The 14,975-nt window shown below is 46.6% G+C and overlaps 1 protein-coding gene across 1 annotated transcript; it reads right to left on the reverse strand.

Moving 5' to 3' along the window:
* Positions 1 to 3,278: 3,278 nt before the first annotated feature.
* LOC311338946 (inositol hexakisphosphate kinase 2-like) lies at positions 3,279 to 14,677 on the reverse strand. Its single transcript, XM_084464291.1, has 5 exons — positions 13,848 to 14,677; positions 10,231 to 10,423; positions 7,966 to 8,144; positions 6,993 to 7,168; positions 3,279 to 6,519 (listed from the first exon to the last, which is right to left on the reverse strand). Exons 1-5 carry the CDS (start codon positions 14,146 to 14,148, stop codon positions 5,803 to 5,805), a joined length of 1,566 nt encoding a protein of 521 aa, XP_084320417.1. The 5' UTR covers positions 14,149 to 14,677; the 3' UTR covers positions 3,279 to 5,802.
* Positions 14,678 to 14,975: the final 298 nt, after the last annotated feature.

A 14,975-nucleotide genomic window follows, 5' to 3' on the forward strand; every position in this document is an offset into this window, starting at 1 on the left:
CTGAAACCAGTTCCCCATACTTTGAATACTAAATAAAATCAAGGGTTTCTTGTTACGGAAGAGGATTGTGCTTTTTTTTTAGTTCTGGGTTTAAAGAGAATAAAGTCAGGCTTTTAAAGTCAGAATTCTTACCTTATTGTCAGCACTGTCTTTTAAAGTCAGAATTATGACTTTAATCTGAGAACTCAAAGAAAAAATGTGGCCCTAATCCTCTTCCGTAGATTAAAATAATCAAAGAGTTTGAGTTTGATGTCTTCAGCATTTATTTTATTGTGTTGTTATTGGGATGTTAAAAGAGGGATTATATATTTAACCATAAATAATATGGATTCTATTCTTACAAAATTCTCTGCAACATATTCTGATTTCTGAGATGTCTTGTCATTTTGTAGACGCTTTTATCCAGAAGCGACTTTTTATATCAGGTAGGAGGCCTTGTTTAGGAAAGGCTACAGGTGGCTATCTGTAGCCTGAGTAAGTATCAAACCACACCTCTGTTATCTAAAGCAAGGTAGCATTAATGTATTTGAGGCCTGATAGTCTTCAGGGTAAACTTCTAACATCCAAGCGGTGCAGATGATTGATCATGTCTGGTCTAGAAAATAAGTATTGGATAGCGCTCAAAACACATTGGCAAGTGCTTCCATGTTCCCTGATGCACAGTTAACAGTTCAATTTAATTTTCCTTAGCCTTTTCTTCGATCAGTTCAAATTATGCTTCACAATAGTCCCAAATTGTTAAGTTTATAGTATACTTTGTAAAAGTGAATCAGAGCCTAAAAGCCTCCATCGCCACTCAAAAAGGTAAATATTTCACAATCAAACCTGCCTCATGGTTCTCACTTGTCAATGATGAGTTCACTATGTGAAGGAATGGATGGAACAGCCTGCTACTTTCTGTTAAAGAAAAAGTCTAATGTCCATTTCTTGGGAATAGCAGTTCATATATTCACAGAAATATTGACCAAGGTTACCATTTACGATAAAGCTGCATATCCTATCCACATTGACCACAGAGCAAAGCACAAAATGTAAAAGAAAATATTATATTATGAATCCGAAAATAGATGAACATATTTTTATTGCAGTTATCTACACCTAAACTAATGAAAAGGTATGTAACACTTTAGTATTCAGCCAGACCATTAGCTCCTCGGCTCACTGAGAGGAAATCAGTCCCTCAAGTATTGTTATTCACAATAGCGCCTCAATTGTTTGAAGACATGTGCATTTGAGGGTAATGCCAGTGGTCCAAAATATTGTTGATCAAGAACCTCTGGGGTTTAAAGGCCCAATTATGAAATGTGTCTCACTTATGCACTGTTCCATAGTGACTTTATAAATTTTTGTTTTTGCGGCTCTAAGACATAATTGTCTGGCTTCAGGGGCCACAGACACCGAGAGATTGAATCGAACATTCAAATATGGCTTCAGTTGGCCCCTGATAGGAATGGCGGAAGAAAGGGAAGGATGATCAGAAAGTAGAATGCGACAATCTCTGATGTGTGATGTATATCTAACTCGTGAAAGTCACAATTTGAATTTTGTATTTGTTGGTTGAACGAATATGAAGAAAGGACAATGACTACGTTTTAATGCATGATACTGTATTTCTGACCCTTGCAATTCCATTCTCCAGACATGATTCAGGGTCAAAGTTGAATATTTTTGTTTAATTTAATTGAGACTTGGTTCATGCGCCATATAATAACAATTTCTGGTTCCACAAACAACCTTTTTAATATTATATGCAAGATATTATATGCAAAGATATTTTTTTGCATTCTCTTATTTCTATAGTCTAATTATAACTTTTTGGATGGTATATATTATCATATGATATCAGTGTAAAATGCAAAACCGTCATATTGGGCAATTGTTAATTAGATTCGATTTTAATATGAGATCATGATCAGATTATCAGATTATGATATCATATATTTGCCAGTTATTAAGAATGTCTTAGCCCTATGGTTGTAGTAAATGTTTCCAAATGCAACAACTAACAGCTTAATAAATGTTTTTGTTATTGTCCACAGTTGGGGCATTCTGGGCCACATATGGGGTCTGGTTATTACATGGCTTGAGGTATACTTGAAGCTGGCATCTGGTGCCAGTGCTGAACCTTTCCTGGTCCAGCATAGGGCCATCTGCTGACATACTGTTGGCGGAGATACCGTAACATTATGTCCTATCCATGGACCAGCTTTTGACACACCAGATCTGGACCACTCCCGGCCTGCCATTCTCTGCTGTATGTGGGCCGAGTGGAAATGGATTAACTGGGCCAGACCAACGTTGCTATGTGGGGTGAGGCTAGACATTTGTTGAGAACATATGTGGGCAAGTTAATGTAAGAACGATCTGGGCCACACAACCCTATCCACAATCGGCCCACATGTGTTGTGCCATCACATAAACAGTGGCCCGCATTCTGTGAACAGGCCTCTTGCCAACGCCGGCAGTATCAGCTTGATGTCACATTTGAGCCGGTGTCATCTGCTATGTGGTCCCCATCACACTGATTTCCAGCAGACCTGGCCGGGGTCAGGCCAGTCAGAACGGTTATCTACAATGCAGCAGGTTTGATACGATATGGTACGGAGGAGCGCCCTGTGGGATTTCTGTGGATTTGATTTTCATAAACAACCAAGACGGCTCCAGTTGATGTGGTATGGTCTGTTTAATCCCCTACAGCGACAGTATTCAACAAACTGGAAAGTATTCTGTTCAAGAATACTTTCCAGTTCCGAATCGTTTTAGTTTTTGTTGATAAGAAATAGTAATAATTGACCAAGTTTAACAGTTCTCAGAGCTGCCTCAGACGTTATGTGCTCTGATTGGTTTTAGCCAGGTCTGTCAAATTGCGGTTATCATTCAGGCCTTTGGAAATGAGGTGATTTTTACAGAGAAGCTCTGAAACTAATAGGACTGAGTCTTTATCATGACATTTAGAAATGGAACAAACATTATTTTAAACCATAATATGAGTGAACACTCCTGGGTTATTGTCAATATATTTCTGTCCTCGTGGCTATTTTAAGGACACTTCAGTTGGTTCAGACTCTAACATGTAGGACTCCCTTCTGTCCTGCTGATTCCAGCTGAAGCACATAACCCTGTCACTGTTGCCATAGTGACGCTAAACGCAGTTATACAACTGGACGTCATGCAACATGCGATCCTGGATGCAATCCTAAACATGAAAGGGGCCAGTCCTATAGCACACATGCAGTCACACAAAGTCAGAGAACCGACAATATCAACTGGAATCTGAATCATGCATAACACATGTATGGTTTAATGTATGTATTGAAAAGCACATATATAGACTTACAATAAATTTCACACATACATTTGTACTGAAATATAGATATTAACTTGATTTATAATAAAATATATTATATATAATAAAATTATCATTATCATGATGATTATTATGATGATGACACATAAGCAACCACACAATAGGATGACAGAATGAGCGCACAAACACCACACTGACCTTGGTGCTGTTACACAACTCCCCCAGTGCCTCCCCCCCACCACCACCATCCCCACCACCACCACCACCACCAGACTAACCCTCCATCGGTCTCCAGCTTAGGGAACCTCCCCCACTCTACACGGTCTGTCCATCATCATCTCTCTTATCTGTCCATTTTCCATCGTTAAAAATACATCAGATTTGCATTGCGCAGGGCGGTATAACAAAAGATCTCACACACACACACACACACTCTCACACACACAGCTTAGAGCGCTTCAGCTAGCTGACTTTAGCTACAGATTAGCACTGAGCGTCTTTACGCAGAAGACTCCAGATTGTGCCAGGGCACCAGGACCTGGCCTACATCACCACAGAGTCACTGGATAACAGAGTTATCCAAACAAACACTGCCAACCCAGGAAGAGACACATATACATACAATCATATGCTTATCTTAGTGGATGTCTATTTAGAGTCAACCTTTCAATGTTGAATAGAGTGCTACACATTCAGAGCAACCCCGTTTCCAAACAATGGTGCTTTTAGTCAAAACCAGCCTTTGGGAGCAAATGGCTCTTCATATGTTAGAAATAGTGTGCCATATGTACTACTAACAACGTTATTATATAAAAGTAGAGAGGACTATGGTGGGGGGGGGGGGGACACATCTAACAAACATGACATTCAGGAAGCCCACAGCGCTATTTCACACCAGTGTAATCCTGGAGCAGATCTGTCACATGCTACTAAAAACAGGGCTGCTAGCAAAGGTACGCTCCAACTATTTTTCCACTCAGCAAGTCATGGGATTGGCTCTCAAGAAATATTGAGCTGCAGTTCTTGCAGTTTCATCTCATACTATCTGTAGAAAAATCGGTATTTGATCTTCGCCATCATCATCATCATCATCATCATCATCATCATCATCATCACACAAACTAAAGGAGTTGCCTGACAATAGATAACAAGACGAGATGGTTTACCACAAACCGAGTCTTTATTTCTCCTTCTGACCAGCTGTGGACAACACGGATATACAAGATAGAGGTATCTGGAACATGTTAAATAACAATATTTATTAATATCATTATTGTCACATTAATAACATGGAATGTAGTGTCCTCCATTGACATTCTTATTTTGTTTTTAGCGTTTGTTTTTAGTTTTATCTTAAGAAACAAGTCAATAAATAAATAACTATAGGATCTGTTTCTGAACTCTATATGAATATAGTCTCTTTAAAATTGAGGGGGGGGGGGGGGTGGGGGTGAGGGAGGGCAGGATGAAAAGGAGCTGGAGGGGGGATCAGAAGGAGGAGAGACCATGGGTCCTCCTGCCATCCACCTCCTCAATACCAAACCCACCACTGTCTGTCTGTCTGTCTGTCTGTCTCCCGCCCTGACTCCACCACAGCCCACAGCAGGCACCCAGTGTCCATGTGCGGGAATCAAATGTCTGCGGGTTTCTTTGGAATGAGACAGGGAGTTAAGGGTGGAGGGTGAAGGGTGCAGAAGGGTGGAGAAGGGGCCGTTAGTGTCCCTTGACTTCAGTGATGCTCTATTTTGATAAACATCAAGCTAGGAGGATATGAACCTAGAACTTTGAAAGTTAACAAACAAAACAAAACGAAAAAAAAGAATAGGAGGGGGGGGCCTGTCATTGGACGCTGGCTGAGTCACTGTACATGAGATTACAAACCCCTTCGACTAACACTACCGGGAAACCTCCAGCACGACGCCAGCACCGACTCGGGGGGCTTTCAGCCAGAAAGAGCCAGGGCTGGCGTCTCGGTTGGTCTGAAAAGCGTTTGGAGCGGGATGTTACTGTGAGCGGGACGTCACTGAGGACTGTTAGATCTCCACGAGGTAGTGTCAAGCTTCGGGGGCTTATAAACCTTGAACCTTAAAAGTTAACACCTTAAACAAAACCGAAAAAAAAAAAAAAGAATCCCTTAGCATCCCGCAGACGAACACGCGTGACGAAGAAGCACCAAACATGGTGACCGGGAGGCCGCCAAGGTGGCTGGGAGTCTCCTCAACACGACCGGACAGGAGAAAAAAAAAACCCAGGTACAACCTCTCCCCTTGTGCAGAGACCAGTAATACTTCTGTTCCACGAAGGATCAAAAGTGTGCTTGAGTGTTTGTGTGTGTGTGTGTGTATGTATGTGTGCATGTAAGGCTGATTATATGTGTGTGTGTGTGTGTGTATGTGTGTGTGTGTGCATTTCAGTCTTTATATATGTGTGTGTGTGTGTCTTTGTATGTGTGTGCATGTAAGGCTGTATACATGTGTGTGTGTGTGCAGTGGGGTCTAGTCTGAGCTGTGCTCCTCCAGCTCTGAGATGATGGTGATCAGGTTCTGGAGGCCAAAGATGTAGCCGCTGTCCTGGCCCTCGTGCACCACGCTGTCCTCCCTGTAGTCCCGGCACGTGGTGTGGGCAAAATCTATCATCCGCACGTCCACCGAGGGCCGGCGGGGGTCCGAGGGGCCCGCCCTCGGCCGGCCAGTCGCCGTGCCGCCGCCGCCGCCGCCGCCGCTGGCCCCGCCCCCGCCGGAGCAGCCAGTGCTGCCGGGCGGCGGGGGGGAGCCGCGTGCGAAACCGAGCGCCCCCGCCACGCTGACCTCCTCGTCCTCGCCGTCCTCGTTGTCCTCCTCCAACTCTTCCCCCCCTTCGTCACCCCCCTTGTCCTCCTCGTCCTCGTCGTCGTCCTCCTCCTCCTCCTCCTCCTCCTCCTCCTCCTCGGAGAGGCCGTGCTCCGAGCGGCGGCGGCGGGGCGCGTGCGCGGGCTGCGGCTCGCCGTCGTAGATGATGAGCAGCGAGCTGGAGTAGAAGCGGTACGACTCGCACGCCTCCAGCGCCGCCTGCATCTCCTGCAGCCGCCGCAGCACCGGGGAGAGGAGCTCGCCGCGCAGGCGCAGGCCGTCGTGGAAGAACTGGAACAGGGCCTCCTTGAAGCCCGGCAGGCTGAGCTTGCGGCCGTGGTACTTGTTCATGAACATCAGCTGGCCCGAGTCCGAGCGGTACACCTGGGAGTGGGGGGGGGGGGGGGCGGGGGAGAGAGGAAGGGCCGATAGGTCAGAGGTATTGGGACACTCAACAGTCACTCGTTCAGTCTCATTGAGAAAACCCACTTTTGTTTGACTGCTGGCAGGGGCGTAGCACTAAATTCTGGGCCCTGTGTACAAGAAGTCCTGATGGGGGACGATATAGCCCTATTGTAATGCAATGACGTCTGCCATAGGTTATTATTTATCATGTTGTAATAACGGCTTAGTATTCATTTAATATTAGCTTGCTTCAAATCAGTAGCCTGCTGTTGCAATATTAACCTACCGTACACTTTATTCATCCATTACCTTTAACCAAGGCCTCATCATTTCAAAGTGTAGCGTATTGTCTGCTCTTGCTTTGGGTTGTCTCGTTGTTGTTCGTTTTAGCGACGATAACGGAGCTAGTGAGGGCAGGGGACCCCCGGAGTCGGTGGGGGGGAGAGGCCTACCTGCATGCCCCCCAGCCGCACGCCGATGGTGGCCGACGTGCTCTGCTGACACTTGCGCATGTGGAGCGCCTTCTTCTCCTCGGAGGCGTCGTCTCCGTGCTGCCGCGTCCCCATCTTCAGGTCCAGCACGCAGGGCACGGCGTGGCGCCACGTCAGGTTCTCCAGCAGGATGAACCCTGGGGAGGAGGCCGGGTCAAGGGACAACACCCCCGTGTTCCGGATGGGACCGCGGAGCGACGGGCCACCCCAAAGCAACACACACACACTCTCACTCACACTCCACACAACCAGGATGGATCACTCACTGACTGTACAACATGATGACCACTAGCAGTTAGCTGGACGTGGCCAAGAGGCCATCAGCAGCCTAAGGAGATATGGAGCCTCGTCAAACCATGTCCAATGAAAGAATGAAAGGGGGGCCAGGGCTATTTTTAACCATCAGTCATTGGAGCACGTGAAGCTGGCGACAGAGAGAACCACTCTCTAAAGGAACCGCTCTCCGACGGGTGAGACCAAGGCCACCCTGCTGGCAAGGTATCAAGACGACAACCCAGCTAAGCTCTGGTGGGACCCGTTGAGCCCCGGGGGGGGGGGGGGGGGGCCCTCCACATGGAGGGCGTGTCGAGGGCTGAGCACGCTTAGTGGACGGGTCGACAGTCGATGGGATTTGAACCGGTCAAATCAATTCTCGGTGTGAAACTGTGAAGGGTCTTAGCAGACATTCTCCACACTTATCAGACAAAGTGATTCTAGGCCTCTTCCTCCTTACGTTCTGTTTTATTAATAGTATGGAGGTTAAGGTCACACGCACACACACACACATGCACGCACGCACGCACGCACGCACGCACGCACGCACGCACGCACGCACGCACGCACGCACGCACGCACGCACGCACGCACGCACGCACGCACGCACACACACACACACACACACACACGCACACGCGCGTGCGGTGCTGAAGGATACGGTACTGGTTGCGCTGCTTAGCGTTGTCCTTCATGGTCTGCAGGTGCTTCTGGTGACACTGCAGGCTCCAGGGGTTGTGCTGGGTCAGGGCGCTGCTCTTGCTGCGCTCCAGCCGGTAGTAGAGCACCTCGGCCTGCTGCAGCCACTCCAGCTCCACCTTCTCCGCCCGCCGCTGGACGCTGGAGCCACGCGCAGGGATTAAGCAGTCCGTTTTTTTTACCAGGAATAAACAAGGGAAAAACAGGTCCTGTAGCTCCGGGTTTGAATCAACGGCAGGAAGAAGTGATTGATTGAAAGCAGGACAAGTTGATAATTATCAAGTTACATTGCTTACTGTATTATTGGGTAATTGTTTATCTGTGATTATTATTGGGTAATTGTTTATCTGTGATTGTCTCTGATGTACCTGGGGAAATCGCGGTAATTCCTTATAAAAATAAAGTGATGATTGATGAAACAGTGTATCACACTCGTGATAAATTCCTCCCCCTTTTCAGGGGTATAACAACAGCTCAAGTCCATTGTATTGGTCAAGCCCTTCAGGTACCTTAACACTAGGCGACAATCCCCCCTAATGCTGAATCAGTCGGGGGGAGAGGAGAGGTGATGCTCTGATTGTCATGTAGTGTTGGGTCAGGACCCATTCTTTTGACAATCATAAACCCAGGATTCTCTTCCTTGGGATTTTAAATGGCTCAAACAGCTTCTGTCCTTTAACCTGCAAAAACACAGGCTTGTAACTGTGCTCGCAACGCTTGTTTCAGATGAAAATCATGTGTGTACCCCCCACAAGGTCCCAGTCGCAGTGCGGACCCAACAGCGGGGCAAGACTGATCGTAATGACCGGTTGTGCAGTTTGAACCGCCGACGTTAGCCCCGACTTTGAAAGGATCCTGGTTGGCAGGAGCCTTTAATCACAGTTAGTCTCAAAGGATTTCACAGGCAACATGTTACAACACAAACCCTAAGCCTAAGATCTCTTAAGGGCAAGGGAAAACTCAAGAGAAGAAACACACACAAGGTCTGTTAATTCATGGTTTTGATTGTTGTACATGACCAGGGTGACTACTATATAACTTCTCTCATTTCTACTAAACTATGCTGGACATTAAAGTCACTTCACCTCTGCATTGAGTACAACTCCGGATATCTCTGGATATCTTCATGATTGACACGCTCGCTCACGCAGGTGTTGTTTGCCAGAAAGTGCACGGGGTTGGATTCCTGACTCGTCTACAAAGAGTTGAGTGTGATATTACTCCGTGGCCCTGGCACTTGGAACAGGGACGTGCTCTGCAGCTGGGGCCTAGTGCCATGAGGTAGTGTGGGTGTGTGCCTGTGGTTGTCTGAGTGTGTGTGTGTGTGTGTGTGTGGGGGGGGAACCATTGTGCTTATCTTGAGTCCTGTGAAGCCTTTGTCAACGTGCCAACGCCCTGTGCTGTGGTGTCACCAATAGCAGTATTAATAGCAGCATAATGGGCTAGTATAGCACGCTGTCGGAGTAGCTAAGAGGAGCCCAGTGTGTTACTGTTGTTGACTTATTGTTCTCAGGAGCATTGCCAGCCTCCAGTAACTTGCTGGATTGTTTGCATCAGCCTGTACGTCAGTGTGAGCACGACTCTCCACACGCTCCCGTTACCGTCCTGTCATCCCCGCATGGCATTCTCTCTAACCCTTATCCAGCAGTCCTACTATGTTATAACATAGCAAAACTATACTCTATTGAGATATTCTACCAAGAGATTTGCTGAAGTTGATGGATGAAGTTTTCAGAAAGGGATTTGAATTTGTATATTTATAAGGCCAGTCTGACAAGTATGGATTTGAAACCTTTGCAGACACTTTTTGACAGTTTTCTAGTGCTGGCCACGTATGTGTTTACATGCCTACAGATGCCATTCTCCAGCAACATGATTGGGCTAAACAAATGTGAAGTGAAAGAAAGTGATGGCTGACCAGATTTAAGCTGGTCAGCCATCAGACTTTATATATATTTTTTTTTTATTTTGACTGTTCTTGTGTGGCAACTTGTGTTTCAGTTGTTATTTTGACAATGTTGTTTAGCACTTTTTTTATATTTGTTTAGTAAATTTGCACAAATTCTTTGACTGTTCCTTTTTCAGTTGTAATGTTGTTTTATGTTGTTTTTTTGTTGCACTTATTTTTAAATATTTGTCTAGTTAAAATTGCTTGTTCCAGGTGTTATTTTGAAAAAAAAACCTAGGCACCCCGTCTTATGTACACCTTCCCCTCTCTCTCTCTCACCTTTCGTCCTTGTCTTTCTGGGAGTTGTGGCTGCAGACCTCCATGGCCTGGTTGTCGTTCACCCACTGGAGAATCTTGTTCTTGGGCTGGCCGTCGGCCGCCAGCTCCTTGGTCTCCTGGTCGCTGTGGAGCGGGTAGGCAATGAGGCACAGGTTACCCTCGTCATCCTCCTCGAAGCTCACAGAGACCACGCCTGAAGAGAGACACAGAGACAGACAGACAGACAGACAGACAGACAGACAGAGAGAGAGAGAGAGAGAGATTAAACAATATAAAGTTGTGGGCATTTAAACCGTCTACTGTAAAGCTGAAGAGAATTGAAATGAAATTAAATGAAAGGTGCAGTGTTTCTCTCAACCCCCCTCTCACACACACACACATACACACTACTTGACTCCTACAGCACTTTCTAATGTAAAGCAGAATCCGTGGGAAAGAACGATGAGCAATATTTCAATAAAAGCATCATAACTCCAAAATATAAATCCATGTTTTGACATGGAAATCAAGTACCTAAACATTTAAAAAAACAATACCAATAAACATAATTTCACATGGGTCCTATCAGACTGGTATATGGGAAGCCAGATGGGACACATTAAACCAGTAATGACATTAAAGAGGCAAAGTGAGCAGAAGCACCTCCCCCGACACCCTCTGTGTACACACACACACACACACACACACACACACACACACACACACACACACACACACACACACACACACACACACACACACACACACACACACACACACACACACACACACACACACACACACACACACACACACACACACCCTCCCCTCCCATGCTCCCAAGGGGCTTGTGAGGATCAGGGGCTGTGTTTGGTTTCCCACCAAGAGGACCGTCCAATGGACAGGCCGGACGCAGGCAGAGGACAGACTACCCTACACCCTCGACTCTTCACACCCCCGCACTTATGTTTTTCGTGCTGGCTGATGTCACCATATCTCATATTTCACCTGCACCTCGCTCTGCATAATTTAGAATGGTGGAAAATATCTGCAGAGTATGTGCATTTGGTGCGTTGTGTGGTGGATGTGTGTCAGAGTGTGTGTTTATTTGACTATGCAGAGGACAGAATATAAACCTTAAACCAGTCCACCAACATTTCATATCTGGTACTTCCTGCTTTCCACCTTGTAAAGGGACACCATCCATTACGTCAACAGAAACATCCAGGGTGCACATATTCATTTCTTTGGTATCACATTGTTCTCTCCTCCCTCTCTCTCTCCTTGTTGCCTTCGTCATGCAAAGTGTGTAATGTAAATCTTTGAAATGTTGAGTGTCTGTCTGTGAAACAGACAGAAATGTGGATGAAAGGAACATTTCCAGGGTCCACTGCCATACTTACCAAACATCTAAACATTTGACCACCATTCAGTACGTTTACATGCACAGCTTAATCCGATTAAAGCCATACTTTGACTATGCATGTCGGTGAGTAAATTGATTAATTGGTAATAGATCCACCGGCTGACCTCTTTACGTCACCAGCAACAACAAACTCAGGCGGCATTCGAGAAAGATGTTTTCAGTAGACAGCTGTCTACTGAAAAAATCTTGTTGCCGCATACGGCCACAATCCCTTTCTCCTCCATGTCGCGGGTCAATCTGGACTTCAGAGAGTCAAAGCCAAAGTTCCTTTCCCCCAATTCCTTCTTCACCATGGCCGAGATAACCCCCACTATGAGTCATTACTTGTTGTGGAAGTACCAGAGTGTTGGAGAACCCGACGCAGTCTTTAAGATTCATAATATCAGAGAATATCCCCGTCAGTTTGGCCGCGGCGCAATGAATGAATAAAGATCGTAGTTACTACTTTACAACCTCGTTGATGAGCAACATTTAGAAAAACATGTACTTTTAATTCAGCCTTGAATGCATGTTGATGATTTTACACTCCTTATAGGGGGTAACTACATGGGCACGACACCAGCTTCCTCCATCTTCTGCGCCACCTTTTTAAATAAATCGCTGTTTCTCATTTTCCGACAGCGACAACCATAAACATATAAAGAAATTAAGAAATATTTATATTTATAAAGAAATAAGAATTCTTTATATGTCTATGACGACGACAACGCGACTACCGTCTCCTTCTACTTCCGGCTCACAGTCCCTGGAAAAGATCTCAAGCATGCGCAGAATGCAAAATCCAATTCCGCTTTACGCTTAATGTGACTATCAACCGAATAATCTAGGGGTCTTAATCCGACTATGAGAAACCCAATTCGATTCGATTTTAGTCAGACTAAGGTGTATACATGCATCTTAATAATCCAATCATAGTCGGACTAACCCAATAATTACATTTTCTTGAGTGTCGTGTAAACGCACTGATTGTTTACAGAATGCGTAGGGAACGGTTCATTTTGAGGGTTAGGGTTTTATCTGAGACAATACCTTTGTTTTGCAGTATGAGTTAATTATGTTGATAATGCATGCTGGTGTGCTGTACGTAGAAGCTAGGTTGACCAACGCAGCTGGAGTGTGAGAATATCAACACATTGTTGTTTCAAGTAAGGAGCCAAAGCAAATGAGAAGAACTGTAATCATTGCACCCTAATTACTTCTTGAGATTGTGAGAGTGGTGGCTAACATGACGAAGGGGTACAGCAACACAACAGAGATGAACAACAGCCCCACAACAGACATGAACTGAACAGCCCCTAAACAGAAATGATAAAAACCACACAACCCAGTAAGGTGGTTTAACATGAACCTGTGTTGTGTTGTGTACCTCTGTGTTGTGTACTGTACCTGTGTTGTGTTGTGTACCTCTGTGTTGTGTTGTGTACTGTACCTCTGTGTTGTGTTGTGTACTGTACCTCTGTGTTGTGTACTGTACCTCTGTGTTGTGTTGTGTACTGTACCTCTGTGTTGTGTTGTGTACTGTACCTCTGTGTTGTGTTGTGTACTGTACCTCTGTGTTGTGTTGTGTACTGTACCTCTGTGTTGTGTACTGTACCTCTGTGTTGTGTTGTGTACTGTACCTGTGTTGTGTTGTGTACTGTACCTCTGTGTTGTGTTGTGTACTGTACCTCTGTGTTGTGTTGTGTTGTGTACCTCTGTGTTGTGTACTGTACCTCTGTGTTGTGTTGTGTACCTCTGTGTTCTGTACTGTACCTGTGTTGTGTTGTGTACCTCTGTGTTGTGTACTGTACCTCTGTGTTGTGTACTGTACCGCTGTGTTGTGTACTGTACCTCTGTGTTGTGTTGTGTACTGTACCTCTGTGTTGTGTTGTGTACCTCTGTGTTGTGTACTGTACCTGTGTTGTGTTGTGTACCTCTGTTGTGTTGTGTACCTCTGTGTTGTGTACTGTACCTCTGTGTTGTGTACTGTACCTCTGTGTTGTGTACTGTACCGCTGTGTTGTGTACTGTACCTCTGTGTTGTGTACTGTACCGCTGTGTTGTGTACTGTACCTCTGTGTTGTGTTGTGTACTGTACCTCTGTGTTGTGTTGTGTACCTCTGTGTTGTGTACTGTACCTGTGTTGTGTTGTGTACCTCTGTTGTGTTGTGTACCTCTGTGTTGTGTACTGTACCTCTGTGTTGTGTACTGTACCGCTGTGTTGTGTACTGTACCTCGGTACTGCGGGGTGAACTCCCTCATGGGCGGCGGCAGGCTCTTGTAGAACTGGTACTCTCGGGGGATGAGGGGCTTGCAGATGGTCTGCTCCCCAAAGCGCAGCACGCACGAGTGGCCCCCCACCTGGTGGATGAAGGGCTCAAGCATCACCCCCTTCTCCAGGTAGCAGTGCTGCTGCTGTGGCTGCTGCTGCTGCTGCTGCTGCGGCTGCTGCTGCTGCGGCTGCGGCTGCAGTTGTTTCTGCGGCGGCTCTGCGCCCGAGGCCCCCCGGCCCTGAGCATCCACAGCCGGACTCATCCTCCTCTGGTCCCGACCACGCTACCGCTGGCATTAGCCTCCTTGCACGCGTGCACACACACCGTGGCAGGGAGCCGTCTCCGGGCAGAGAGGAGCTGTGCACGCTCACAGGCGTGCACGCGCACACAACCACGCAGAGCTACGCACTGTGATAAAGTGTGGCCTGCCACAGAAGGTGCTTTATGTGCGATGGTTAAGGTGTTGTGGTTGTGGTTTCTAGCAGGACTCGCCCATCCGTGTCCTCCGTGGAGGGGCTGTCGGTTGTTGTTTCAGAGCGGGGGGAAGGGGTCCTCCTGGTGGAACAACAAAGCAACGCAGGAAAGAGAAGATCTAACGGAAAAAAGGGCTCAGCACGGCGACAGGGTGTCCACTTCTCCTTTTTTATGTGTCCTTGTGTGGCCTTGTGTTAGACTCCTGCGTGTTACCCGTCGGTTTAGAGTCAAAAACAAAAGGCTTAGGGGTTTATAGTCCGTTGCTGCAGTGGCGGAGAGAGACAGGTCTTATATTGGTATCTCCACTGCAGTCTTAGAGCGTCTGACAGCTCAGCTCGCTCTCCACTGGTAGACCTCCTGCTGCGTGACGCTGAGCCCGCCCCCCACCAATCAGAGGAGGCAGAAGCAGATTGTTGGCGCTGAGCCCGCCCACTGTCTGGCTGATCAGCCAATCAGAGGAGGCAGAAGCAGAGCGTTGGTTGGTGAACGTTCGAGGGAAAGGGGAGAGCAAACAAAGACAGAGAGGGAGGAGGAGGCTTGGGGGAGGGGAGAGCGAGTATGCAGAGAGCGAGTTAGCACATACACACACACACACACGCACACACACACGCACAC

This window comes from Micromesistius poutassou (assembly GCF_964030765.1).
Source record: "Micromesistius poutassou genome assembly, chromosome: 2".
In the NCBI taxonomy this organism is placed as follows: Eukaryota; Metazoa; Chordata; class Actinopteri; order Gadiformes; family Gadidae; genus Micromesistius; species Micromesistius poutassou.